The 25,498-nt window shown below is 46.8% G+C and overlaps 1 protein-coding gene and 1 pseudogene across 1 annotated transcript in view; one reads left to right on the top strand and one right to left on the bottom strand.

The window, feature by feature from the left end:
• LDLRAD4 (low density lipoprotein receptor class A domain containing 4) overlaps positions 1–24,863 on the top strand; it is a 162,701-nt gene extending 137,838 nt beyond the window's left edge. Inside the window, 4 exon segments of the mRNA XM_043888917.1 lie at positions 5,264–5,418; positions 17,278–17,328; positions 18,645–19,113; positions 19,116–24,863. Coding sequence (XP_043744852.1) covers positions 5,264–5,418; positions 17,278–17,328; positions 18,645–19,113; positions 19,116–19,174 — 734 coding nt within the window. The 3' untranslated portion in view covers positions 19,175–24,863.
• On the bottom strand, positions 6–704 carry LOC122684694 (annotated as a pseudogene).
• Positions 24,864–25,498: the final 635 nt, after the last annotated feature.

Raw genomic sequence — 25,498 nt, forward strand, 5'->3', positions numbered from 1 at the left:
CTTTCTTTTTTTTTTTTTTTGATGGTTTAATATGGTTTATTAAGCTGTGCCTTAGTACAGACGCTGGGGCTTGCCCATGGTGCTCTTAATGTACAAGGCCGTGACATTCTGCCAATTTTTCTTGAGCAATGACACCAGGAAGTTGACAGCTAAGTGGATGTTGTACACAAGCTCATCATCTGTCATCTTCACATGGCCAGCAGCCACTGCCAGACAAAACACCTTCTTCATCTGGAACTTGATCATGGACTTCACTTCATCAACTTTGGCCACGATGTTCTCATTATGGGTCAGCAAGGAAGGGAACTTGCCAGCCTTGTTCAGGCCTGGGCCCAGGATTTGGGGGATTTGCTTGATCAGAGACTCTGAAGCCAAAAAGGCATCGTATTTCTTGGCCAGCTTCTTGACCAGTTTCTTATTCTTGTTGAGTTTCTTCAGCGCCTCAATGTCCATGTGGGGGTTATCCACAGCCTTGGCCTCATCACAATGCTGCTGGTCCCCCAAGACACACACGGAGAACTTGGGGCGGGGAGTGGACTTAAGCCTGACGGTGCCCGAGAAGCGTTTGTCTTTTTGAGGGTCATAGTTCTTCAGGCTGATCTGAAGCTCCAGTTTCCAAAAACCTTCCTGCGCTTGCGCTGGTTCCCATGCAGGACTTCCCACACTGCCTTGTAGAGGGTGTCACGGGAGACTTTGCTGCTCATGGGTCCCTACACGGCGAAACCGGAAAAGAGAGGGTGGCACCCAATTTCCTGTGTTTCTAACCATCTCTCTGGACCACACTTTTGAGTAGACAGTTTCGAGGGGTTATTTTATTTCATGCTCCCACTGGCCATACAGTGGAGGACTTGACTTTGTTTTACACATGAGGAAACAGCTTTTGCAGCTGATGGAGTCAGATGGCAGAACTGGAACCAGACTGGGGTCTAACTGGCCCTGAATTTATCCACATGAAGTATAAACTTCATACTGCTTTCCATTTTCTCCTGGGTTTGCAAGAGCAACTGTGGTTCTCAAAGCTGTAAAAGCCACTTAGTAGGGAGAAGCTTAACTGTTGTGAAAATAAATATTGAGACAAACACAGAATAATAATAATTCTTTTTTTCAATAGAAGGAGAAAGTACTGTCATGGTATCAGTAGTGTTCAGGTAAATCCCATAGTGCGTTAACACAGGGACTTCATTGCTGTTATGCAGCTGTTTTAGGGTTATTTAACTTAGACTGATTTATTAAGAAATCTTTAATCTGCTGTCAGCTTGGTAGCTGAGTCAAAAATCATGTTAACATTTTTACAAAATGATGGGGCGTGAGGCACTGTGTGTTGGAACACATACAGGGCATTGAACATTTCTAGATAAATAGCTCTCTGTGTTGCAGTTTTTTAAACACTAAGAATACATTAGTGAATTATTCCTTGCTATAGGCTGATGTCCACAAATATCAAATAAACTACTACTATGTTTTGAGTCTGTAGGAATGTAAAGTTCATGTTCTTTTAAAATCCTTGTTCATGACTTTAAGTGTAGCAAACTTACTAAAATGTACTATTTTATTTTTTAAAGGCCAAATTCTAGGGTATAAGTTTTATGTGGAAAATTTCATCTCAGGGCAGAATTTTATAGCATAGTCATAAACCTCAAAGAATGGGAATCTGTAATGGACAGAGCCATCACCTCTGACCAGAGTCACCCTATTAGGCACACAAGACACATAAATGTCTCCAGAGGCCTCTGGCTCATGTAGAGCCACAGAGTCTACAGATTTTGAGAGTTAGTGTCTCAGTGGAATGCTCATAGTTCCCACGGGACCCACTGACTTACTTGCTTTGGTTAGTTTCAGGGCCCTTTGTTTGCAGACAGAACCCAGGATGAGTCCCGCCCAACTGTGAATGCCTGTAGGTCAGTCATGCTCAAGGTCTGTGCATTTTCTCCAGGACTATGTGTGTCACACAGGTCAGTGAACAGAGGGCCTTCACTGAGGGAACCTTGGGGCCGGAGGTGGGGGCTCAGCCCTGGTGGCCACCACAGCCCCTGTGAAAGGAAGAACAGACAAGAATCACTCACCTGTCATGGTTAGCCACACATCCTGTGGGTGCAGGTGAAGCCGCTGGGGGGGCGTGTTGGGGGCGGGCGTAGGGAGTAGCGATGCGCATGGTGTTAAGTGAGATGGCACCGGGAAGTTATTCTGTTACTTGTGTTAACATGTGGTGAGTTTATTTTTAATGAATAAATATTTAACATCTTTGGTTTTAATCTCAAATATGGTAAATGCTGGTAGATGTCATCCACATAGAGCTCTTTGGGGTAATGAGTCATGTTTAAGGGTACAGCGGGACCAGGGCCCTGGAGGGCCGCCGGCCTCAGCAGTGCAGGAGGGAGGGCCCGGGAGGGAGCACACTGGCCAGAGAGCTGGCTCAGGACGGCCTGAGAGCAGGTGTTGTTTGAAGATGGTTCTTCCCTTCTGAATGAAAGGCGAAGGCTTCTGTGCAGCCCCCATAGCTGAAGACTGTCTCCCCTTGCTTGTACTGAACTTTTTAGTGTGATATTAGGTCAGAAGAGTCAGATAATACATAAGGTTCTAGGTGCTGTTGTCCTGTTCAGACCAAAAGAAATAAAGATCCAGAGCAAGTAAAAAAACAAGCCATAAAAATCTTAGAAGAAAAATATTTTTAGAGTATTGGAGAGAAGACCTTTCTAATCAATGAGAAGCTTTGAAGTCATAAAGGAAAAAGATTATAACAATATTTGATGGCATAAAAATTTATATTATCTATAAATCCACGGAAAAGTTTCAAGAAGTGACAGACCAGGAGAAAATATTTGTAACAGGTGTAGCAGATAAGATGTGTAGCCATAATATGTAAAGACTGCTTACACATGAGAAAGCTACAAGTAAAGTGAACTTTACTTGTACTTATGAACATATGTACATATGAACCTACTTGAACATATGGACTAATATGAAGAAAAATACAAATTACCACTAATCATAGGGAAAGATCACAATCACTAGTAACTAGGGAAATGCAAATGACAAGAAGATACATGTTTTTGCCCCCCTCCCCAAATTAGTACAAATGGAAAGGGCCCAGCATCTGGGGCCACGAGGCAGGAGATTCCCTTCCCTCTCCCTGAGAAGAGCAAGTGTACAGGTCGTGTCAGCGTTTGGAATCTCTGCTTAGGGGTGCTCACAAGTGTGGGTCACACAAAATCTTTTTGATCATGGTAGAAAAAAGAAATCCAACCAAGTAAAGAGCAGTTGCCTAGAGAATGCAAGGTCCAGTGTTTCGTGTTAGGAACTGGGGAATGAGGTCTTGTTTAAAGATGTTTGTGATGTATTGAGTGGAAAAAAAGAACAATATATTTGTACAGCGATTCCATTCATTGAAAAGTAGAAAGCCCTTATTCAAGAGGTGAAAGACAGATACACACAATGGCTGAATTGTGCCCTGGATGACGTGGGCATCACAGTGAGAGCTGCCAGCTTGTGTAGGGGAACTTGTATATTATACACTATTTCCATATATGTTCTTTAAATTTTAAAGGAGTCTTCATTATTTTTTTATAATAAAAATACGTTTCAGATGAAACCAATGCATATCCCCAAATGTCCATAGAAGTATGACAATGTAATTTGATTGATTTGCTGCAAATGGTCATCTGCATAGCCTTCCATATTCAGAACAAGATGACATGGGCTGACAGCTTCCAAGTGAAGCCTTAACGCGTGTAGAGGCGTGTAAGGCCCCTCACTGAAGTAATCCAAAAAGCAGTACAGTTTTCTTGAGAAGAGAAAACATTTGTCAATTCCAGGGCACAGGGCAACCTGAAAGGCAAGTTTTGAATACTCTGCTGTTCATTCACAAAATAGAAATAAAAGTCGGTAAAACAAGGCATTTTCTTAGGTTCAGTCTCTGTGCCGCATTGGCTGCCCTTGATTCCGTGCTTCCTGTCTGCCTGTCCCTGGAACTGTGGTCCCCTCCTAAGATGCCCACCTTGGGCTTGGTGGCCAGGGTGGGCCTCACCCCCTCCTGCAGGAGCGATCCTCCAGGTGGGCACCTGTGCCGTGGGTGCCCCAGAACCCAGCTTGGGCTCTAGAGTCTGTCCTCAGTCCACCACTTTGCCTGCCGTCAGGAACACAAAATGATGGAGGTGGGCTCCTCATTGCTCACGCAGCCTCATCTGTGTCCTCGGGGATGGGGTTTGGGGTCCAGTCACATGGGCAACACTGTGTCCTAGACACAGACAGTTGTGTGCAGGCAGAGCGTTGTAAAGAAGTGTTTTCTGCCTCACAAGTGTGTCACGCCCACAGCGTGTGAGGATAGACAAGGTCACGCGGGTGTCTGCAGCCGAGCTGCAGAGTCCCAGCCCTTGCCCTCGGACAGGCAGTGATTTCAGTTTCCTGGAGTTGCTGCCATGATGATTCTGATAGTGCTTTGTAGCTTCTGGGGGCTTCCTCCCCAAGGACGTACAAGTGCAGACAAGCCCCCGCCCACCAGCCATGAGGCCTTGGGTGTCCAGAGCACAGCAGAGCTGAGTGGACAGCTACCGTAGGGAGCCCAGTCATGGGCCAGGGGTGCGTCCAGCCCACCCGCCTGGGCCCTGCCGCTGCCCCATCCCTTGCCTGGCCTAGCAGGCCCATTTGTCAGTCTCTGTCCCTCAGGTGTGAAGTGGGGGCCAAGGGTGGGGTGGAGGATGGTGCCACAGGATGGGACTCGTGGGTTCAAGAAGACCCTCCTTCTAACTCCACAGGATGACGTAGGGCTGGTCCTGGGCTCTGCTTCCCACAGAAGCACTGGCACCCACACCCCCACACACACTGCTGGTGAATGCATGTGTGGGGAGTGTGTGGTTTCTGTAACAGCGCAGTGGGAACCCAGTGGAGACATGTCCCGTCCTTTCCCTGGGTGGTGCCTCTTCCCTCCAGGGTGCTGTGCGGCCTTGGGGAAATGCTTTGGGAATCATAGTTTCAACCTCTAGGGGCAGGGGGGTCTGGCAGGGACCGGGCCCTGAGCCTCTCATGTCCCTGGAGATGGAACCCAGGAGCCGCCTGCCCTGGAAGTTCCCCGAGTGGTGGCTGCCTGTCCCATGTGACATGGGTCCGTCTCAGGATAGAACCTGTCCAAGCAGCTGGGGCTTTCTTCCCTCACCTGTTAGCCACATGGCGATACCCTCAGGCAGCAGGCCCAGGGAAGTTTCTGTCCCTGGAGGGTCTGGGAGGGGGTGGCACCATGCCCGGCTGACGGCTCTCCTCTTCGTCACAGCGGAGCTGGAGTTCGCCCAGGTGGTCGTGGTGGTGGTGGTGGTCACAGTGATGGTCGTGGTTGTCTTCTGCCTGCTGAACCACTACAGAGCATCCACCCGGTCTTTCATCCACCGCCCGGGGCAGGGCCAGAGGCAGGAGGACAGGCCGCAGCTGGTAAGTATGGGCTGGGGCTGGGTCTCCCCGGGGGTGAGACTGGGGCTGGGAGCACTGGCACTGGGCTCAGCTCATAAATCCACCGCAAGGAATGCCCAGTTCAGGGCGCGATGGTCAGCGATGCATCCTGCATCCCTGCCTGCACTGTGAGCCGGCGCCTCAGCAGGGCAGGGCTGTGAGGGTACCAGCCGCCAGGGCATGAGGGCCGGCGGGTTGTGTGGGCCTCAGGTCTGTTGTCCCTGTGAGTGGAACTGAGGTTTCTCCAGTGTCCTGTGTCCCTGGCAGCCAGAGCCTGGGAAAGAGTGGGACTGCTGGGTGTTGCCCCCAGACCCACAGGGACAGTGTGGGTGCCTCCAGACCCACAGGGACAGGGGCCTGCAGGTCAGCCCTGAGGGAGGCTTCTCCCCCGCTTTCCCTTGTCCTCCGCCTCCCCTTCCTGCTGTATTTCCTCCCTGAATCCCCGTGCCGGGCAGGAGCGTCCCAGGGCTTGGATTTTTCTTTGATAAAACCAGGGAGGTGTGAATACCGCTCCCAGAGGTTTCACAAACTCATGATGCACATTTATACAGTGACCAGAAACTGTTCAGCTCAGGCCAGAGCTCCATTTCATGTCTAGTCAGGACATGGACACAGATGGGATTCTGGAGTGCTAGGGGTCGCTGCCCAGGAACGTGTCCCCCTCCTGGCAGCACTTCTTTCCCCTAATTTACCGCCTCTTCCCTTAGGGCTCCTGAGAGGTGCCACCTCCCTTCACGTGGCTCTGGGAGAACAGTGTGACCCGCTCACAGTCAGGGTCCCACCGGGGATGATCTGTGGCTGTCACGGTGTGGGGACGCTGCTGTAGTGATGCTCTAGGCCTGAGCGCACCCCCTCCACCCCGCCCCATCCTGCCTAGGGGCCCTTTGGTAGTCCCACTGATGCTGCTAATACACGTGGGTCTCATGACTGCTTCGGGGACGACAGCAGTGACCAGAGCCGTTGCCTGCAGTTCCCCAAGCTAGGAGTGTCCACAGGGAGCTTGCCTCATCAGAGGGTCTTGGTGTGGGCTCTGCCTGCCTTCGATCCCTAGGTCATTGAGTGGACGTGGGCCTGGTACCCACCAGTCGAAGAAACGTCACGGCGAACCCCAGAATCCCCTCATCAGCAGTGCTGTGGCTATTCTTGGTGGTATTTTCTGTCTTGGGGGAGGCTGGGGCTCTCCAGAGGCCATTTGTGTGTGGGGAGGGGTGCACAGCAGGAGGCTGAGAACTGTAGGAGGGTGTGGGGTGAGGCAGCTTCAAGGTGCCCTTCTGAATGCCCCAACATCCATCCAGGCTCCCCACAAGGGGCCTAGAGGGGCCGGGCTCCCCGTGGCCTGGTGTGGTTTGTGCTGCTTTGGAGGTGGCCAGGGTTCGGAGGTGCAGTGTCTGCTGTCTGCATCCCAGAAGCCCCCATGCCTGCTGTTGGCAGCTGGTGGGTGTGGTGCGCCCCCTGCTGGCCTCCCTGTACGTGAGCATCCAGGGCTCTGAGCCAGCGCGTTGCCTGGACTCCTGCACTTCTGTGGGCCTTTTGGCCCATTTGTTCTGGAACCGTGTGAGGTCTCCACAACCATGTTAGTAAAGAGTGTGTTTATTTTAAAGTGGTGTGAGAAGGGCTGGGCATGTAATTTATCAGCTTCTAGGAAGTTTGGTTTAACACTGTTGGTTAATGTTATTTTTACATATTTCTTGGGGGAAGAGTTGATAGTCAAGGTGGAACAATGAAGCCCAATAGTCAGGTTTTGTTTTTGAGGAGAGGCTGAACATGTAGATGTTCTGATGTGGTTGAGGAAACTTGACTCCTTTTCTGCACTAATAGACTTTCCCTTCATCCAGAAGGGAAAGGCAAGCTGGGCCCTCAGTAGCTGTGACAGCCCTCTGGGAAAAGGTGGGTTGGATCAGTGGCCCCTTTGGGCCCAGCTTACTCAGTTTTGGAGGCTTTGCTTTGTGCAGTCATAGCCCTTTCCTCATGTGGCCCCTTGCTGCCCCCACAACCTGTGGAAGTGTCGACATACTTCTTTGCCAAGAGAGGGACAGATGGAGGCTGTTTTGGCAAGGCTAGTGAGCCTGCATCACCACAGTGTCCCTGAAACGCCATTTCAGGGGGCCAGAGCAGTAGGAGGGACCAGCACTAAATTTGGTGGAAGCAGCCATTTCTGGATGAAAATGAAAAAGAGCTATCAATCAATTGGCTGCAGTTAAGTTACAAGAAAAGGAAATGCTTCAGTAGTGGTAGCAGCAGTAAGTGGGTTTGTGATAAAAAGCCATGTGTTCTTTCTGAGGGAGTCTGCTCTTAGTATTTAGAACCTTTTTTTTTTTTTTTAATTTAGTTATTTTTGGCTGCAACACTGGATCTTTGTTGCTGTGCAGTGGGCTTTCTCTAGTTGTGATGCATGGGTTTCTCATTGCAGTGGCTTCTCCTGTTGTGAAACACTGGCTTTAGTTGCTCCAGCTTCAGTGGTTGCAGCTTGTGGGCTCTAGAGGAGCTGAGTAGTTGTGGCACATGGGCTTAGTTGCTTCATGGCATGTGGAATCTTCCTGAACCAGGGATCGAACCCATGTCCCCTGCTTTGGCAGGCAGATTATTATCCACTGCTCCATCAGGGAATCCCTATAGAGCCTGGTTTATGTGAGTTTGGAATTTTCTTATTTGTTCTCTGAGGATGGACTTGATTTTTGGTACCAGCCAAAATCCATTTAGAGTTAAATCTCAAGATGCAGTTGATCAGGTTACTGGTACGATTTTGCTGCAAAGTCAGATGTGACTATTAGTAAGCCTGATGTTGTTCAGGCTACAGGCTGGTGCTGCAGAGAAAGGCCAGGAAGGACCCAGGAGGGGGTGGTGGACAGAAGCCTGGTCCCTGTTGTTAAGGCTCTTGTGATAAGGCTATGTTCATGTGTTCTGCTCATCTGCTGGTAAAGTTTGCTTTTACTTAGTCCTTAAAAATTGATGTGGTTTGTTCTGGGGAAGAAAAGTATTCTCTGAATTATCTTGATTCTAAGTGGCCCTTGTTGGGGTGGCTGACCTGGGCATCTAAGGGAGGTGGCTAGGATGGCTCTGCTCCTCCCCCACCAGCTCCACCATGGGAAGGCACGTGCCCTGAAAGGAGGCTCACAGTGTTTGGTCCTGAGCTCTCTGGTTCCCAGGCTGCTTCTTCTAGAAGCCCGACTGCTCACCAGCCTTGCCTCCAGCCCAGGAGGCCTCACAGTCCTCCTCTTGGGTTTGATTCTGGGCCTGTAGGCTTCCTCTAGCTGTTGATTGTTCTGAACAATAAAGGAGTCCCTTTGTTTTCCTCCCAGGAGAACTTCCTTCATTGTTTGTCTTTCTCTTAAGGGATATGCTCTACATTGAATCAAGTTGGGAGGAAAGTAGTCTTTGAGAAGTCTGATGATGGATAGGATGCCCAAGGTGGATAAGAGGAAGTGCTGGAAAGGACAGTCACCAGCGCCTAAGCTGTTAGTGTCGCCTGGGTGGAAAAGTCAGTACGACTGAGGAATCTGTCTGGGAAAAGGGAAGAAACAAGAGAAAATGGACTTTTGTTGTTGTTCGGTCGCTAAGTTGTGTCCGACTCTTTGCGACCCCATGAATGCCACGCCATGCTTCTCTGTCCATCAGTATCTCCCTGAGTTTGCTCAAACTCATGTCCATTGAGTCGGTGATGCCATCCAACCATCTCATCCTCTGTTGTCCTTCTTCTCCTGCCCTCAGTCTTTCCCAGCATCAGGGTCTTTTTCAGTGAGTCAGCTCTTGGCATCAGATGGCCAAAGTATTGGAGCTTCAGCTTCAGCATCAGTCCTTCCAATGAATATTCAGGGTTGATTTGCTTTAGGTTTGACTGGTTTGATCTCCTTGCTGTCCAAGGGCCTCTCAAGAGTCCTCCAGCACCACAGCTCGAAAGCATCAATTCTTTGGCACTCAGCCTTCTTTATCAGATGGCAAAGGTGTTGCTAAATACCCAAACATCAGCTTTAGCTGTGCTTTTCATCCTGGAACAGGGAGTAGAATAAAATTTCAAATATTTGAGGCCATATGATAATGTTCATTCGCTGTGAGGAACCCTTGGGTAGAAACTGAAATATCCAGCAGTGATCTTGCTTTATACAAACTGGCTGTGTCACCTCCAGCAAGTCATGTACCCTCCTTGGGCCTCAGTTTCCTCCCATCCAAAATGAGTGAGAATTGGCTCAGATCAGAGACCTTTAGATTGTCTGACCACTTTAACCAAATGTGTAGGAAAGACATGCCACGTAAATTGATACCACTTAACACTTCAAGAGGCTGCAACTCACAGTATGGAAAACACTGTACTGGGTGTATCCAGTGCCCAAATCTGATAATCCCTGTGATCCTCTGTGTATTGGAAGGAGAGTTTAGCTGAGAGCTACACCAAGAACGTTCAGTGCATGGGGTGGTCTCATGTGGTCACAGTGCCCATGGCCCCAAGGCAGCAAGTGGGCTTCAGCCACAGCTCATAGCACGAGCCAGTGAGCCATGGGCACAGATGGCTCTCTTTCAGTGCTATAAGGATGGTATCCTTTGGGTGCAAAAAAATCTAAGAGATACAGACAAAAAAAGAGTATTAGTACTCTAAGCACTTGTATATCAACATATTGAATAAAAATAATAACCCATATGAAATGGACAGATTCCTAGAAACTCCCTCCTAAGACTGAGTCCTGAAGAAAGAGATAATATGAATTGATCTATAACTAGTAAGGAGATTGAATCAATAATCAAAGACCTCCCAACAAAGAAATTTCCTAGACTAAATGGCTTAGCTGGTGAATTTTACAAAACATTCAAAGAATTGACACCAGTCCTCAGATTCCTCCCCCAAAATTGAAAAGGATGGAACACTTTTGAACTCATTTTATAGGCCAGCATTGCCCCAGTACCAAAACCAGACAAAGACACAACAGGAAAAGAAACCAATGGCCAACATCCCAAATAAACATTGATGCAAAAATCTTCAATGGCACTAACAAACAAGAATTCAGCAGCATAATAAAAGGATTATATCACCATGACCGAGTGGGGTTTATTTCTGGAATGCATGGAGGGTTCCACATTATGAAATCAATCTATGTAATTCACCTCATTAACAGAGTGAAAGGAAAAAAACTACATGATTGTCTCATTGATACAAAAAAAAAACATCTAACATAATTCAACACTCTTTCATAATAAAAACATTCAGCAAACTAAGATCCAAGGAAACTACCTCAGCATAATAAAGTCATCTGTGTAAAGCCCACAGTGAACATAATACACAACAGTGAATGACTGATAGCTTCCCTCTCAGATCTGGAACAAGGAAAGGATGCATGTGTGCTTTTACCACTTCTATCCAACATAGTATTTAAGTTTTAGCTGGAGCAACAAGGCAAGAAAAGAAATAAAAGGTATCTCAGTAAGAAAGGAAAAAGTAAACATACCTCTCTTTGTAGATGACATGATATCTACATGCTTAAGAAATGCTTAAGAAAATGTTTAAGAAATCCCTGAGCATTCCAATTAATAATAAACACTAGAACTAATAAGTTCAGCAAAGTTGCAGGACACAAAATCAGCCCCCTAAAATCAGTTGTGTTTGTTTACACTAACAACGAACAATTCAAAAAGAAATTAAGAAAACAGTTCAGTTTATAATAGCATCAAACAGAATACAATACTTAGGAGTAAACTTAACCAAGAATATGAAGGGTTTGTACTGAGAACTATATAGTGTTGCTGAAAGAAAATTACTCTCAAGTAAATGGAAAGGTATCTTGGGTTCATGGACCGAAAGACTTGATACTGTTAAGACGTCATTACTACTGAGAGCAAACCACAGAGTCAGTATGATCCTTGTCAAAATCACAGCGGTGTTTTTCTGCAGAAATAGAAAAGCCCATCCTGAAATTCATGTGCTGTCACAAGGGACTCCCACCCCTGCCTATAGCCAAAATATTATTGAAAAAGAGTAACGAAGTTGGAAATTGCATACTTCTTGATTTCAAAAATTACCAGAAAGCAATAAAGACAGACATTTAGACCAACAGGATAGAATAAAGAGCCCGGAAATAAACTCCCCCATGTATGGTCAGAGGGGCTTCCCTTGTAGCTCAGTCGGTAAAAGGTTCCGCTGGCAATGCAGGAATCCGCCTGCAGTGTAGGAGACCCTGGTTTGATTCCTGGATCTGGAAGATTCCCTGGAGAAGGAAATTGCAACCCACTCCAGTATTCTTGCCTGCAAAATTCCATGGACAGAGGAGCCTGGTGGGCTACAGTCCATAGGGTCGCAAATTCGTCGGACATGACTTAGCAACTACCATGTATGGTCAGATGATTTCCAACAAGGGTTCCAAAGACCATTCAAGGAGAACGGACACTCTTAAAAAATGGTGTTGGGAAAACTGGATGTTCATTGCAAAATAATGACATTGAACCCTTATCTGCTACCATATACAAATAATTTAAAATGTATCAAAACTTAAATGTATAAGTTAAAACTATTAAACTCTTAAAACAATAGGGAAAAAGCTTCATGACATTGTATTTGGCAATGGTATCTTGGATCTGACACCAAAAGCACAGGCAACTGAAGGAAAAAAATTGGTAAATTGGACTTCAAAAATTAAAATCTTAAACTTATCACAGGACACTATCAAGAGATTGAAAGGCAACTCACAGAATGGGAGAAAATATTTGCAAATCACGTATCGATATTCAAAAAGTCTAAAGAGCTTTTATAACAACAAAGTAAGTCAACATAATTTTAATTTAGGCAAATTTAAAATAGGCAAAGAACCTGAATAGATACTTCTCCAAGAAAGATAATACAGATAGCCAACAAGCACATGAGAAGAACTCAGGATCACTAAATGTGATGGTTAATTTTATGTGTCAGCCTGATGGAGCTAAGGAGAAAAGGAAAGATATACCCATTTGAATGCAGAGTTCCAAAGAATAGCAAGGAGAGATAAGAAAGCCTTCCTCAGCAATCAATGCAAAGAAATAGAGGAAAACAACAAAAAGAATATTAGAGATACCATGGGAACATTTCATGCAAAGATGGGCTCAATAAAGGACAGAAAATGGTATGGACCTAACAGAAGCAGAAGATATCAAGAAGGGGTGGCAAGAATACACAGAACTATACAAAAAAGATCTTCACGACCCAGATAATCACGATGGTGTGATCACTCACCTAGAGCCAGACATCCTGAAATGTGAAGTCAAGTGGGCCTTAGGAAGCATCACTACGAACAAAGCTAGTGGAGGTGATGGAATTCCAGTTGAGCTATTTCAAATCCTGAAAGATGTTGCTGTGGAAGTGCTGCACTCAATATATCAGCAAATTTGGAAAACTCATCAGTGGCCACAGGACTGGAAAAGGTTAGTCTTCATTCCAGTCCCAAAGAAAGGCAATGCCAAAGAATGCTCAGACTACCACACAATTGCACTCATCTCACATGCTAGTAAAGTAATGCTCAAAACTCTCGAAGCCAGGCTTCAGCAATATGTGAACCATGAACTTCCAGATGTTCAAGCTGGTTTTAGAAAAGGCAGAAGAACCAGAGATCAAATTGCCAACATCTGCTGGATCATCAAAAAAGCAAGAGAGTTCCAGAAAAACATCTATTTCTGCTTTATTGGCTATGCCAAAGCCTTTGACTGTGTGGATCACAATAAACTGGAAAATTCTTCAAGAGATAGGAATATCAGACCACCTGACCTGCCTCTTGAGAAATCTGTATGCAGGTCAGGAAGCAACAGTTAGAACTGGACATGGAACAACAGACTGGTTCCAAATAGGAAAAGGAGTATGTCAAGGCTGTATACTGTCACCGTGTTTATTTAACTTATATGTAGAGTACATCATGAGAAACGCTGGGCTGGATGAAGCACAAGCTGGAATTATGATTGCCAGGAGAAATATCAATAACCTCAGATATGCAGATGACACCATCCTTATGGCAGAAAGTGAAGAAAACTAAAGAGCCTCTTGATGAAAGTGAAAGAGGAGAGTGAAAAAGTTGGCTTAAAGCTCAACGTTCAGAAAACTAAGATCATGGCATCTGGTCCCATCACTTCATGGCAAAGAGATGGGTAAACAGTGGAAACAGTGGCTGACTTTATTTTTCTGGGCTCCAGAATCACTGCAGATGGTGATTGCAGCCATGAAATTAAAAGACACTTACTCCTTGGAAGGAAAGTTATGATTAACCTAGACAGCATATTAAAAAGCAGAGGCATTACTTTGCCAACAAAGATCCATCTAGTCAAGGCTATGGTTTTTCTAGTAGTCATGTATGGATGTGCGAGTTGAACTATAAAGAAAGCTGAGCACCGAAGAATTGATGCTTTTGACCTGTGGTGTTGGAGAAGACTCTTGAGAGTCCCTTGGACTGCAAGGAGATCCAACCAGTCCATCCTAAAGGAGATCAGTCCTGGGTGTTCATTAGAAGGACTGATGTTGAAGCTGAAATTCCAATACTTTGGCCACCTGATGCTAAAAGCTGACTCATTTAAAAAGACCCTGATGCTGGGAAAGATTGAGGGCAGGAGGAGAAGGGGACAACAAGAGGATGAGATGGTTGGATGGCATCACTGACTCAGTGGACATGGGTTTGGTTGGACTCCAGCAGTTGGAGATAGACAGGGAGGCCTGGTGTGCTGCGGTTCGTGGGGTCGTGAAGAGTTGGACATGATTGAGCTACTGAACTGAACTGAACTGACTGAGCTAAGCAATGCCTGGATAAAACATTACTTTTGGGTGTGTCTGTCGGAGTCATTCCAGAAGAGATAACCATTTGACTCAGTGGACGGAATGAAGAAAATCTGCCCTCACCAGTGTGGGTGAGCATCATCCAATCCCTGAGGGCCTGGGTAAAACAAGAAGGTGGAGGACAGGCAAGTTCTTTCTTCCTCTCTCTTCTTGAGCTGGGATGTTGATTTTCTCCTGCCCTTGGACATCAGAGCTCCTCGTTTGGGGGCCTTGGAAATCCAAGACATATACCAGTGGCCCCCTCGGTTCTCAGTCCTTCATTATTTGGACTGAATTATACCACTGGCTTTTCTGGTTTTCCATCTTACACATTGCAAATGTGGGACCTCTCTGCCTCCATGAACATGTGGCCAATGCCTATAATCAGTCTGTCTCCTGTTTCTCTGGAGAACCCTGACTTAACACACTAACCATACACAGGCCCAAACCAGAGTGAGATGCCACATCACACCCACTTGGACTGGTTATCAAGAAACTAGAAGATCAGGATTGGCAAGAAATTGGAACCCTGTGCTCGTTGGTGAGAATGTGAAATGGTACCACCGCTATGGGAAACAGTAGTGGTTCCCTCTGCCCCTCCACATTAAACATGGAGTTACCACATGACCCAAAAGTTCTCCTCCATGAAAAGCAGAGATTCAGAGAGAGATTTGTACACCCCCATTTACAGTAGCATTATTCATGATGGTCAAAAGGTGGACACAACCAAGGTACCTATGAATAACAAAATACAGTATGTCCCTGCAATGGATTATTACTCATCCTTAAAAAGGAAGGAAATGCTGACATTAGCTGTACCATGGATAAGTCATAAAGTCATTATGCTCAGTGAAATAAGGACAGTATTGTATGATTCCACTTGGATGAGGTCCTTAGAACAGTCAGATTTCATAGAGACGGGGGGTAGACTGCTGGTCACCAGGGCTTCGGTGGAAAGAATACAGAGTTGGTGTTTAGTGAGTGTGGTGTCTCAGTTTGGGAAGAAGACAAATTCTGGAGATGGATGGGGCAGTCAGTGCACGGCAAATGGATGGACTTAATGCCACAGAACCGTATGCTTTCAAATGATTAAAATAGTAAATGTTACATGTAACTTACCACAACTTTAAAAAAGACAGTTTTGATTTTCCACTCACCATCCAGCCCAAAAAAGGTGTGAGATTTAAAAGGAAGAAATGCAGTGATTGTGTTCCACCAGGTCTGCAGCCAGCATATCTGGATCATTGGGATGGTAAAGACAATCACTTGGAAGAGCACGTGATTTTTTAATCTTTAATACAGGTGTTTTAGTGTCAGGTTCAACTTATGGGAAAGTTTTCTGTCAATGTGGCTGGAGGAGTAAAACACAAAGCAGATTCCTCAGGGTAAAGGGTATCTGAAAACACACATCTTCAGCCTGTGAGATCCAGAGCTGTCCTGTCCCTTCTCCACAACATGCAGATTCCCTGGAGCCCCTCGTGGTGGACCAAGGCCATTGTGGGCCTGGGTCCTGGTGGCCCTGCTCCCTGCGGCACCCACGGGGGCATCTTTAGGTCACCAAGAGGTGCTCTGTGGATACAGCTTGAGTGAACAGTTCTCACAGGCACACAGCTAGGAGAGACGCAGTGCACATGGGCCTGGGTGGTGGTGCTGGCTTGATTCCATTCCTGTTGCTGTAAATTCTGTAAACTGCTAACATTTCTCAGCTTACTCCGCCGTGGCCAGAGGACCTGGCTCCCCAGGGCGTTTGCCGCGGTCTGCTGTGGCAGTGGTGATGCAGACGCGTCCCCAGGGGTAGCAGGCTGAGTGGCCAGAGAAGCAGGGGGAGGGGAGGTCTGGAGGGGTGGGGTTGACAGGAGGGACTGTGAGAGGGGGGCTGGGAAGCAAGTGGGTTTAGAAACAGAGGTTGATGTGAATTTGGTGAAATACAGGACTGAGTGTGTACAGGGTTTGGTGTGGATGTTTTTCAGGCATTTTTCCAGTTTTGCTAATTTCTAGGGAAATAAAACCATTGAGAATGGTTACTGCCATTTTCAGAAAATGTGCTACCCTTTTCCTGGGTCCTTCCTCACCTGCTTCATTTGGCACTGTGAGTTCTGGCCATCAGGCTGTTCCCTGTGCTTTAATCTACTGCTGTTGTCACCAAGAGTGGAATTCTGACTCCTGGAAACAGTGGAAGGTGTTCTGTGCTGTTCTCAATGCCTGGGGCCTGGACACCTGGTTAGTCACTCTGTGGCCTGTCGCCATTATATGGTTGTATAGTCAGACCTAAGGATGCCACCTGCTTGCAGTGAGGGGGGCTGTGCTGGACGCTGGCCTGCAGGGAGCAGGGAAGGTTACCTTTGCCTTGGAAGGTCACCTTCGCCTCCTAGGTCTGCCTGTGGTCACTTTCAGGTCACAGGAGGCTATGATGGCAGATCATGTGTGTGCGTATTCTTTTGGAATCCAAAAATGTGGGCACTACCCTCGCTCTGATTCAGTTCTTATCAGTCACAACAGCCCAGCAGACCCTGCTGTAGCCAACAATGAGTTCAGAAGGGATACCATATGGAAACACTCTGTTGACAAGTTCATGGTCTTAGAAATGATCCTTAGTCATGCCTCTTGTTTGCTTGTCACCTTGTCAGTCTGGCCAAACATTTGTGAAAAAAGATACTACAACTCAATCTCAGGTTCTGCGTACCTTGTGAATATTTGTACTGAAGAATCAGTTCATTGGAAGATGCCCAGAGGGCTCTTAGGTTTGGGAAACTCAATTTTCAGTTTGAAAGCCCACTGGTGTGGATGGGCAGTGCTTTCCTTCTGCCGCTGTTAACACAGGGCAGCCCCAGCTCAGAAGAAGGCTTGATACCAGAGTTGCACACATACATGTGTAGATTGAGACTACAGACCTGTCTCAAGGCTACAGTGGGGAGATCTGTTGTACTTGTGGCCACAGCTTTCCTCTAGGTACAGATTAAGGGCTGGGGCTTTGTAGTCCTGGGTGTTAAACAGCCTCTGTTCAGCGGAGTGTGTGTGATCCTTTGGCTTCGGGTGCTGCTGCGTGAAACTAATTATCTTCCTGTGATGTCCACTCCCTGCTCCCCACCCAGGAACGGCGCCTGTGGCCTTCAGACGGCTCTGAACCTCGGCCCACCTCAGAGGTAAGTGATTGGACACTGGCGAGGTGTGGGTGGCAGGAGATGAACAAGATTGGTGGAAGGGTTGAATGTGTCGGCACAAAGACTAAGATGTGTGCCAATAACCTGGTTTAAGAGGTGGAGGAGGGACTTCCCTGGTGGCCCAGTGGTTTTAAGACTTCACCTTCCAATGCAAGGGGTTTGATCCCCAGCCAGGGAGCTAGGATCCCACATGCCTGGAGGCCAGTATAACCCAAACATCAAAGTGTTGTAACAGATTCAATAAAGACTTGGTATGATTGGGAAGGGGCCTTCTAGTTGGTGCAGTGGTTAAGAATCTGCCTGCTAATGCAGGTTCGATCCCTGGATGGGGAAGATCCCCTTGAGTAGGTAATGCCAACCCACTCCAGTATTCCTCCTTGAAAAATTCCATGGACAGAGGAGTCTGGTGGACCACAGTCCATGGGGCTGCAAAGAGTTGGACACGATTGTGCACGCACACACATACAATTGGGAAAATAAGGTTTTTGCCTTTAAGTTGAAAATATGGTATGAGAGAAGTTGATGGATGAATATATATATCTTTATACGTATGTCTTTCCTCTAGAAGAAAGTCGAATGGTGAATAAGTTAAGAAATGTCGATTCTTTTGGGGAAAAAAATCTATAATCATCTTTACTTTGGAATATAAAACATTTTTCATGTTGGTTGCTAAAAATTACAGGAAATTTTATCCAAAATAACTGGAAAACTCTAGAAGCCAGAAAGAAAAAGTCACTTGTTTCATATTTTAAAGTAACTGATAGGGCAACAAGTTCCTATAAATAAGTCATAAGTTGTCCCAGCCTTGTATCTGCTCCAAGTACAGGCCTGTGGAGTTGTCAATTACAAAGGAAATTCTGTACCCTTCTCCACTCCTCTGAATCACAGGACTAGAAGCTAGAAGGGGCTTGAGAAAGCAAGGGGGCTGTCCTTTCTATAAAAAAGAGTGGGACCTGGAGCAGGTCATGTGGGGGGCTGGCCTGGGGGTGGGGGCTCCTGTATTCTTCTTAACCCAGTGGGAAATGTACACATAGCACATACAATAACTCCATTAAACCTACATTTTCAGGTAACTGCAATTATCCGTTGCTGAACCATCCTGGGTTTGGCAAGGTGAGTGATGTAAGTCATTAGGAATGAGAAAACTTTTTTTCTGGAATAGTCTTTACTTGTTTTTTTGGTGGGGGAAGTTTTCAGACGGGTGAGAACAGACCAGGCGTGAATTTCCCTGCGGCCGTCACGTCCGTGGTCATCACTGTGCTGAGAACATCTCGCAGCCGTTCCTCTCTTCCCTGCAGACCATGTATGCCCCGCGGTCCAGGGATGGGGTGACTGCCCCGCCTTTTCTCCAGAGGGATCGGTTCAGCCGCTTCCAGCCCACCTACCCCTACGTGCAGCACGAGATTGACCTTCCCCCCACCATCTCCCTGTCGGACGGGGAGGAGCCGCCTCCTTACCAGGGGCCCTGCACCCTGCAGCTCCGGGACCCTGAGCAGCAGATGGAACTCAACCGAGAGTCGGTGCGGGCACCGCCCAACCGAACTGTATTTGACAGCGACTTGATAGGCGTGTCCGTGTACAGTGGGGGCCCTTGCCCACCCAGCAGCAATTCAGGCATCAGTGCCAGCACCTGCAGTAGTACTGGGAGGATGGCGGGGCCGCCCCCGGCCTACAGCGAGGCGATGGGTCACTGCCCGGGCGCCACTCCCTCCCACCCCCAGCACAGCAGTGCGCACAGGGGGAGCAGACTGCTGCTCCAGCGGGAAGGCCCCGGAGCACGGAGCTGCCCATCCAGGGCACGGACAGGAAGCCCAGGGAGTGCGTCTGACCTGCGAGCACACCTGATGTGAGAAAAGAAATGGGGGAGTCGCAGCACAGCAGAATTCAGTAAAACAGAACAATTTTTTTCAGGGGAGCCACACGCAGAAGGGAATAGTGCAAACCTCCAGTCTGGCCACAACAGTATTCACCTGCGGCAGAGATGGGACAGGGCTGGTTTTGGCAAAGTGTGGGCATGAGAACACAAAAGGGTGCTTTGAAGACACCATGAAATAAAACCCACGAGGTGTTTGACTTAACTGTGAAAGCAGAGGCCAGAATGCCTGTTTTACAATTAACTGAATACAGAGGAAAGTTATACATTATGGGGAAGACTCACTAGTTTGCTTTCCCCCTGAATTGTGGAACTTTTGTTTTAAAAATATGATTCTAAGTTCCTGGTTTGTGTGCCAAGGTATAAAGTGAAGTCAGATGAATGCAAGGAGTTAAATCTGTGTTGTGATGCTGTGTTTTTAAAAATTGCACTATCTTCATTGTTTTAACATGAGGAAGCTTTATGTGAAGTCCTGTATGTTGTTTTCTCACCTGTGCATCATTATTAGGCCCCATAATAATGTTCTCCCCGTAATTATGCAGGAAAGGGTGTTTGGGGAGGTAGCCTAACATACTGCTAACTTACACTTGTGAAGAGAGTCATCACAGGGCATGCATCACCAAGGCACCTGCAGACTGGATGGAGCAGAGGAAACTCCCGCATCCGTGGTGGGTCGAGTCCCTCCAGCTGTGTTTTACGCCTGCATTCACACATCATGCAGTGCTGCCCTAGTCCTCCAGCAGTGCAGTTTCTGCAGTAATTGATTTTTTTTTCACTGTAGCATGAAATATACTCAGATAATACACTATTTTATGCAATAAATTGTTTAAAATGCAAGGTGGTTATTTTTATACTGTTGAAACATGTGATTTCCTGTGGCTTGTCTTCCCCTGGATAGTTGAGTTCAGGCCTGGATGGCTGATGAGTGAGACTCGGCAGTGGCTCCCATGTGCCTGCTGCCCCAGTGTTGCCCGACGCTGGCTGCAGGTTCTCTGTGTGTAGAAACTCCTGGGTTGAGGAAGAGAACCAGCCCCATATGGGAACCAGCGCCTGGGAGAGACGCAGGGCTCAGAACCAGCCACGCTCCTGGGTCACTCAGCCTCTCCTGGAGACCAGAGCTGGGAAGGGAGTGACTCAGAGCCTTGGGTGAAAATGAAAAGCACAACCTGCTGCTAAACTCAGCTAGAAGACTTAAATCTTGTAACGTTCGTTCTCACCTAACACAGTAACTTCCTTCTGCAGGGCATCTGCCTTTTCTGCACCCGAGTGGGGGCTTCTGTGCAGCCCCCGCCTGGTCTCTGACCTGTAGGTCCGAGTGTCCACTCAGTTCCAAGTGTTGTCATCTTGGGTGTGGTTGTCTGGCGAGGTGCCCTTGTGCCACTGGCAGAGCACTGTCAACCTCAGATCCTGTCTGCTACCCTTTCTGAGGCCCCTCTTGGCCGGTAAGTCCTGGGTTTTGTCTGGAGGATTGGAATCCTCATCCAGTGACATCCACACAAGTAGTTGTCTCTCTCAGAAGGAGAAAATGGTCAGTGGTTGTCACTCATGCTTCAGATCCTTTTGGGCAGTGTGTCTGCTGAGGGCCACAGTGGGAGCTCTAGGACAGGCAGAGCTCTGGGGGCCCTGACCAGAGGAACTCTTCATCCCCCCATGAGGTCAGACGACCTTGACCACGAGCCTGCGCTTGGTTGATGGAGGCTTCACCTAGAGTTGGCAGTGAATTTGGGGAAGTGTCTGTCCTCCTCGTCTGCGGCAGATTGTCAGTCAGGCATCCTCCCAGGTGCAGAACGAGGAGGTTGCCTGATGGTGTCGTCATTCCAAACTTCGCCAGCACTTTTGGGAGAGTGGGTGAGCCCAGTCTACAGTTCTAGCTCAAAATGGTGAGTTACGCTCAGAAATTAGTAATTCTGCAAGTACCTGAACATCTAGCACCTGTCCACGGTACTGGCAAAACAATTGTTTAATTCAAATGACTTTAATTGTCCTTTAAAACAAATGTTGCTCTCTTTCAGCCACCCTATTAGATAACTGCCTCTAATGTAAATAGTTAAAGATGTCTGCATCTGTAACTATTCAAAGCATGACTTAAATGGTCTCTGAGGCTGGGCCTCTGTAATGAATTAGTTTAAAAGCTGAGGTCCTAAACTGAATTAGGTCAGTCTCCCTTCCATACAGGGAGGTGATTTAGGTCTCGACTCTCTGGGAGGTTGTGTGGCCTGGCATGGATAGGAGACGTGGCTCTGAAGTTGCAGCCTAGTCAGTGGGGCCTGAGGGTCCAGGTTAGATGCCAGAGTCAGGTGACCAGGGAGCAGTGGGTGGAGGCTGGGCTCCACCATCTCAGCAACACCCTGGGTGTGAGCCTTGAGCAGGCCCACCTACAGGAAGATTCCCACATCTGTTGACTTTTTCAGCAAGCCTGGTGTTCCTCAGACACTGAGGTTGTCCTTTCCTACAAAAGAGATTTTGCTAAACAAGCCACGCGTTTACAAAGTTCTTGTGACCAAAATTCAGTGTTTAAAAAGCTTGACAGGCCTCCTCTCTGTCCTCCACACCACAAATACACTTGGATACACAGCCCAAACAGCAGAGGAAAACATGCAAAACACAGGCAGGTTTGTTCTGAGAAGGACACTTAAATCCACTAACTGCAGCTGGGAGAGGACAGGGGCTAGTAGGAAGGGGCCAGCAGGAAACTGCGGGCCTTTCACCCCAGCACAGGGATCTGTGCTCAGATAAGCATGTCTCCAACTTCGAGTTACTGCTCTTTACCTTATTTTAACGTCTTAAGAAGGGCTCAAAGGCCAGCACTTTTCAGAAATGCTCAGACCTGGCAGAATCCATTCCAGTCTCTGCCTTCCTCAGAGCCAGAGGCTGCATCCTGACAGGCAGGCCGGGGCCTTACCTCCGCCTGCTCTCCGGCAGGGGTGTCCCTGCAGACACTGGCGGGGGCTCCAAAGCAGCTTCCGTCTGCTGCTGGCCACATGACTTATGTGTGGGTCAGCCTGGCTGAGACATGGCAGCTGGGGGCTGCTCCCCAAGCCTTGTGTTTGTGGTGCTGAGGCTGCTGCTTAGAATGACAACACGTTGGTGTACCCTGCTACCCTGCATTTTTCTTAAAATTTCCAAACCTCAGCAGTGTCTATGAGGAAAAACTTGGGAAGGATACTGGTGCTGGGTGTGTGGCCTTGTGTTGGCAGACACCTGTTTCCCTTCTGCATGGTCGCCTTGGTTACCATGGCTTTGGTGAAGTGGAAATGCATTGGCAAGTCCCCCCAGTGTGAGGACACTGTGTCTAAAGGGGCCCAACAAAGGCAGATGAAACACCTACTCTCACCCCAACCATGAAAGGGTCCCAGCGGCTCACCTGCCTTACACAGATTCCTTAGAAATCAGGATCTCAGCTTAGGTTATTTTACTCCCCAAGTGCTGCATCTTGGGTCTGTATTCATGGTCAGGGTTAGACGGTCATGTGCTGCTACTGCCTTCGGGTTGGCTCAGGGAGGGAGGCCTTGTGAGCAGTGCTGTCCTCAGCGTGCAAGGTGCTGGGTGAGAACTGTCCAGAGATGCAGGTGATGAAGATCCTCATCCTTCCACAGAGCTCAGAGTACAGCAGTTCTAGAGTGACTGAAGTACATGTTCTAACTTCAGCTGATGCGTCGTCATGCCTCACTCATAACGGTGCTTTCAGTGTCTGTCATGTATTCATTTTGTAAGGTGCTGTATATGTAACTTGACTATATTATGCACATGTCCTACCCGATGGGTGGAACAAAAACATTGGCACTGCAATACAATGTACAGGTACCAGATTTAACAGAAATGGCAGAGAATTTGTGAATGCCTATGTGCTTTGTCGTCTTTTGTAAGGAAATCTGCGAGTGGATGCATACAGATAAAAGTCTATGTCATTTATTTTCTTATTAAATATTGATATTATAACAAGGGAAATAAGTGTGAACAAGCTAGCGCAGCCTATGTACAGCAATCAGAGTTGCATCTTTGTTGTGAAAACACTTTTTAAGAAATAAGTTTTTAAAATTCTGTAGCCTTCTGGGGCCACCAGATGCTTATTTTTAATCCCTTCAAGTTCAGTTGGACCAATATTATAGTCAGAAAAAATGCTGATTTTTCAACTTGCTTTATGAAAACATATTCTATCGTACGTTATAGAATGAAGAGGGCAGACCCAGTGAAGAATGCACTTTTCATTAAAATTGCAAAACTTAGATCAGAGTAAGAATAGTGGCCTGCAGCAAGGATTGTGCAGTCTAGATGCATTTGTGACCATCTGTCTCTCTGTGCCTTTTTGACAAATGGAAGCTGTGAATCATTCAATGAGCAGTAGTGTTTGCAGAAAAGTAACTCTGGACAAACTAGTCCACTTGAGAAGACCCTATTCTCAGAAAAATGTCTGTTACGGGTTATAGTGAGCAGACTGGCAGTTAGTCATCTGAGTAAAGTCTTATATCCCTTCCCTTTGCTGTCTCCTGGTGATAACTACCCCAGAACCAAACTAGGCTTTGCCATTGACCAGGGACCACGTCATTTCCCCTGACAAATGCTGGAAGTAGACTTCCAGCTCTGGCGATTCTGACACTGACCTTTGTGTTTATCTTCAGATATTCTAATAGTCAAAAAAGAAAGAAGTGACAACATTTACTAAAACCACTGATGAAACTGTGGCTATGGGCCTCCTTCCGAGTTCTGTCCATGGAGGTCATTGGTGAAATTCTGCCCATCTGATCCATACTTCCAGTTTAGTCTGTTATCAAAGGATGTCAATTCTAGTTGTTATTTGTTCTGCGGTATGTGTTCTGATTTGAAAATCACGATGGAATCATACTCTTGTCCACAAAATAAGTACTGACTCTCCTTAAACTGAAAGTGCCTCTGCAGCTCTTGATGCTAACAGACCAGAGGTCAGTCCTTCAGCTCTCCTTTTCAGGGGCCACAAGATGATGAGGGTCTGTGTTTTCTGCACCCACAGCCGCTGTGTCTGCTCACTGCTAGTGGCAGGGTCCTGGTAGTGCAAGTCAAGGGTGGAGGCTCCTCCTTGTCAGAACCCACCCCCCCAAGGCTCCGCCTTTGGGAGGATGCTGAGCAGGATGTTGTGCGAAGCACTAAACCTGGTACACAGCATGGCTTCCTTTCTACAAGACTAATTGAGGCTTAAACTTTACTGTTTAATGATGCTGGTTCATTTTAATGTGCTTGCTCCTGTATTGATATTCTTCATGGCTTTCAAAAATCACAAAATATGTGTAATACTATTAATAGCATTTAGTTCACTTTCACTAGGCTGCTTTATAATGACAAGTACAGCTGTATTTGACCTTTTCAGTAGTCATAGGTTCAATATCATAGTTCACATGACCTGTGATAATCCAACATCATGAAGTCTTTTTTAAACAGCCGTTTGTGCTTACTGTTCAACATAATTTCCAGTTATACAGAGAAAGATTTCCAGCTGTTTTGTACCTGCCTTTCTAACTGAGCAATGATACAGTTCCTAGACCCAGGGTCTGTAATCACAATCCTTAAAGGACAATGATGCTCTAGTGCTGTGTGTTACAAAATCAGCCCTTTCTGTTTTTAATGCTGTGGTTAAATTGCAGCTTAAAATCATTAAAAATAATCAGTAATACATGTGTCTCCTGTTTTTTTTTTTTTTTTACAAAAAATCTTTCACAATATATATTGGCCGGGGGTGGTGGGGACTGTAAGCACTTAAAAAATCGTCTCAGATATGTTTCTTATGCTTCCCACGTAACCATCTTATTCGGTTCTTATTCTGACTTTTCAGAAACCATTACATTCTGCTATAAACAACACTGGCAGATCACATCATACAGTTCTGGTTTCTACACAGAACATTCAGGGATTGTCACCTGACAGGTGTCACTTCAGGCTTCTGGACGCTCTCATAAACGAGTTAATTCAGCAGAACACGTGAATGAAACTAATAGGAACTGTCCAGCAGATGCCCTTAGAGGCTGAGGTTGTTTGTATCAGAAGTTTTCAGTTCGTGATGATGGAGCAAAAGGAATTCAAGATTCCTTCATTGAGAGATGAGAATGATAACTCTAAGCTCCAAGTAAGTACACAGATTCACAGATCACATGATTGAGAATGTACAAAACCTCATACAATCCATCAAAAGTGAAGTGTAAATGTTAGTCGTTCAGCTGTGTCCAACTTTTTGCGACACATGGACTGTGGCCCACCAGACTCCTCTGTCTATAGACTTATTCGAGCAAGAATATTTAAGTGCATATAACT

The sequence above is a fragment of the Cervus elaphus genome, chromosome 27 (assembly GCF_910594005.1).
Source record: "Cervus elaphus chromosome 27, mCerEla1.1, whole genome shotgun sequence".
Taxonomy (NCBI): Eukaryota; Metazoa; Chordata; class Mammalia; order Artiodactyla; family Cervidae; genus Cervus; species Cervus elaphus.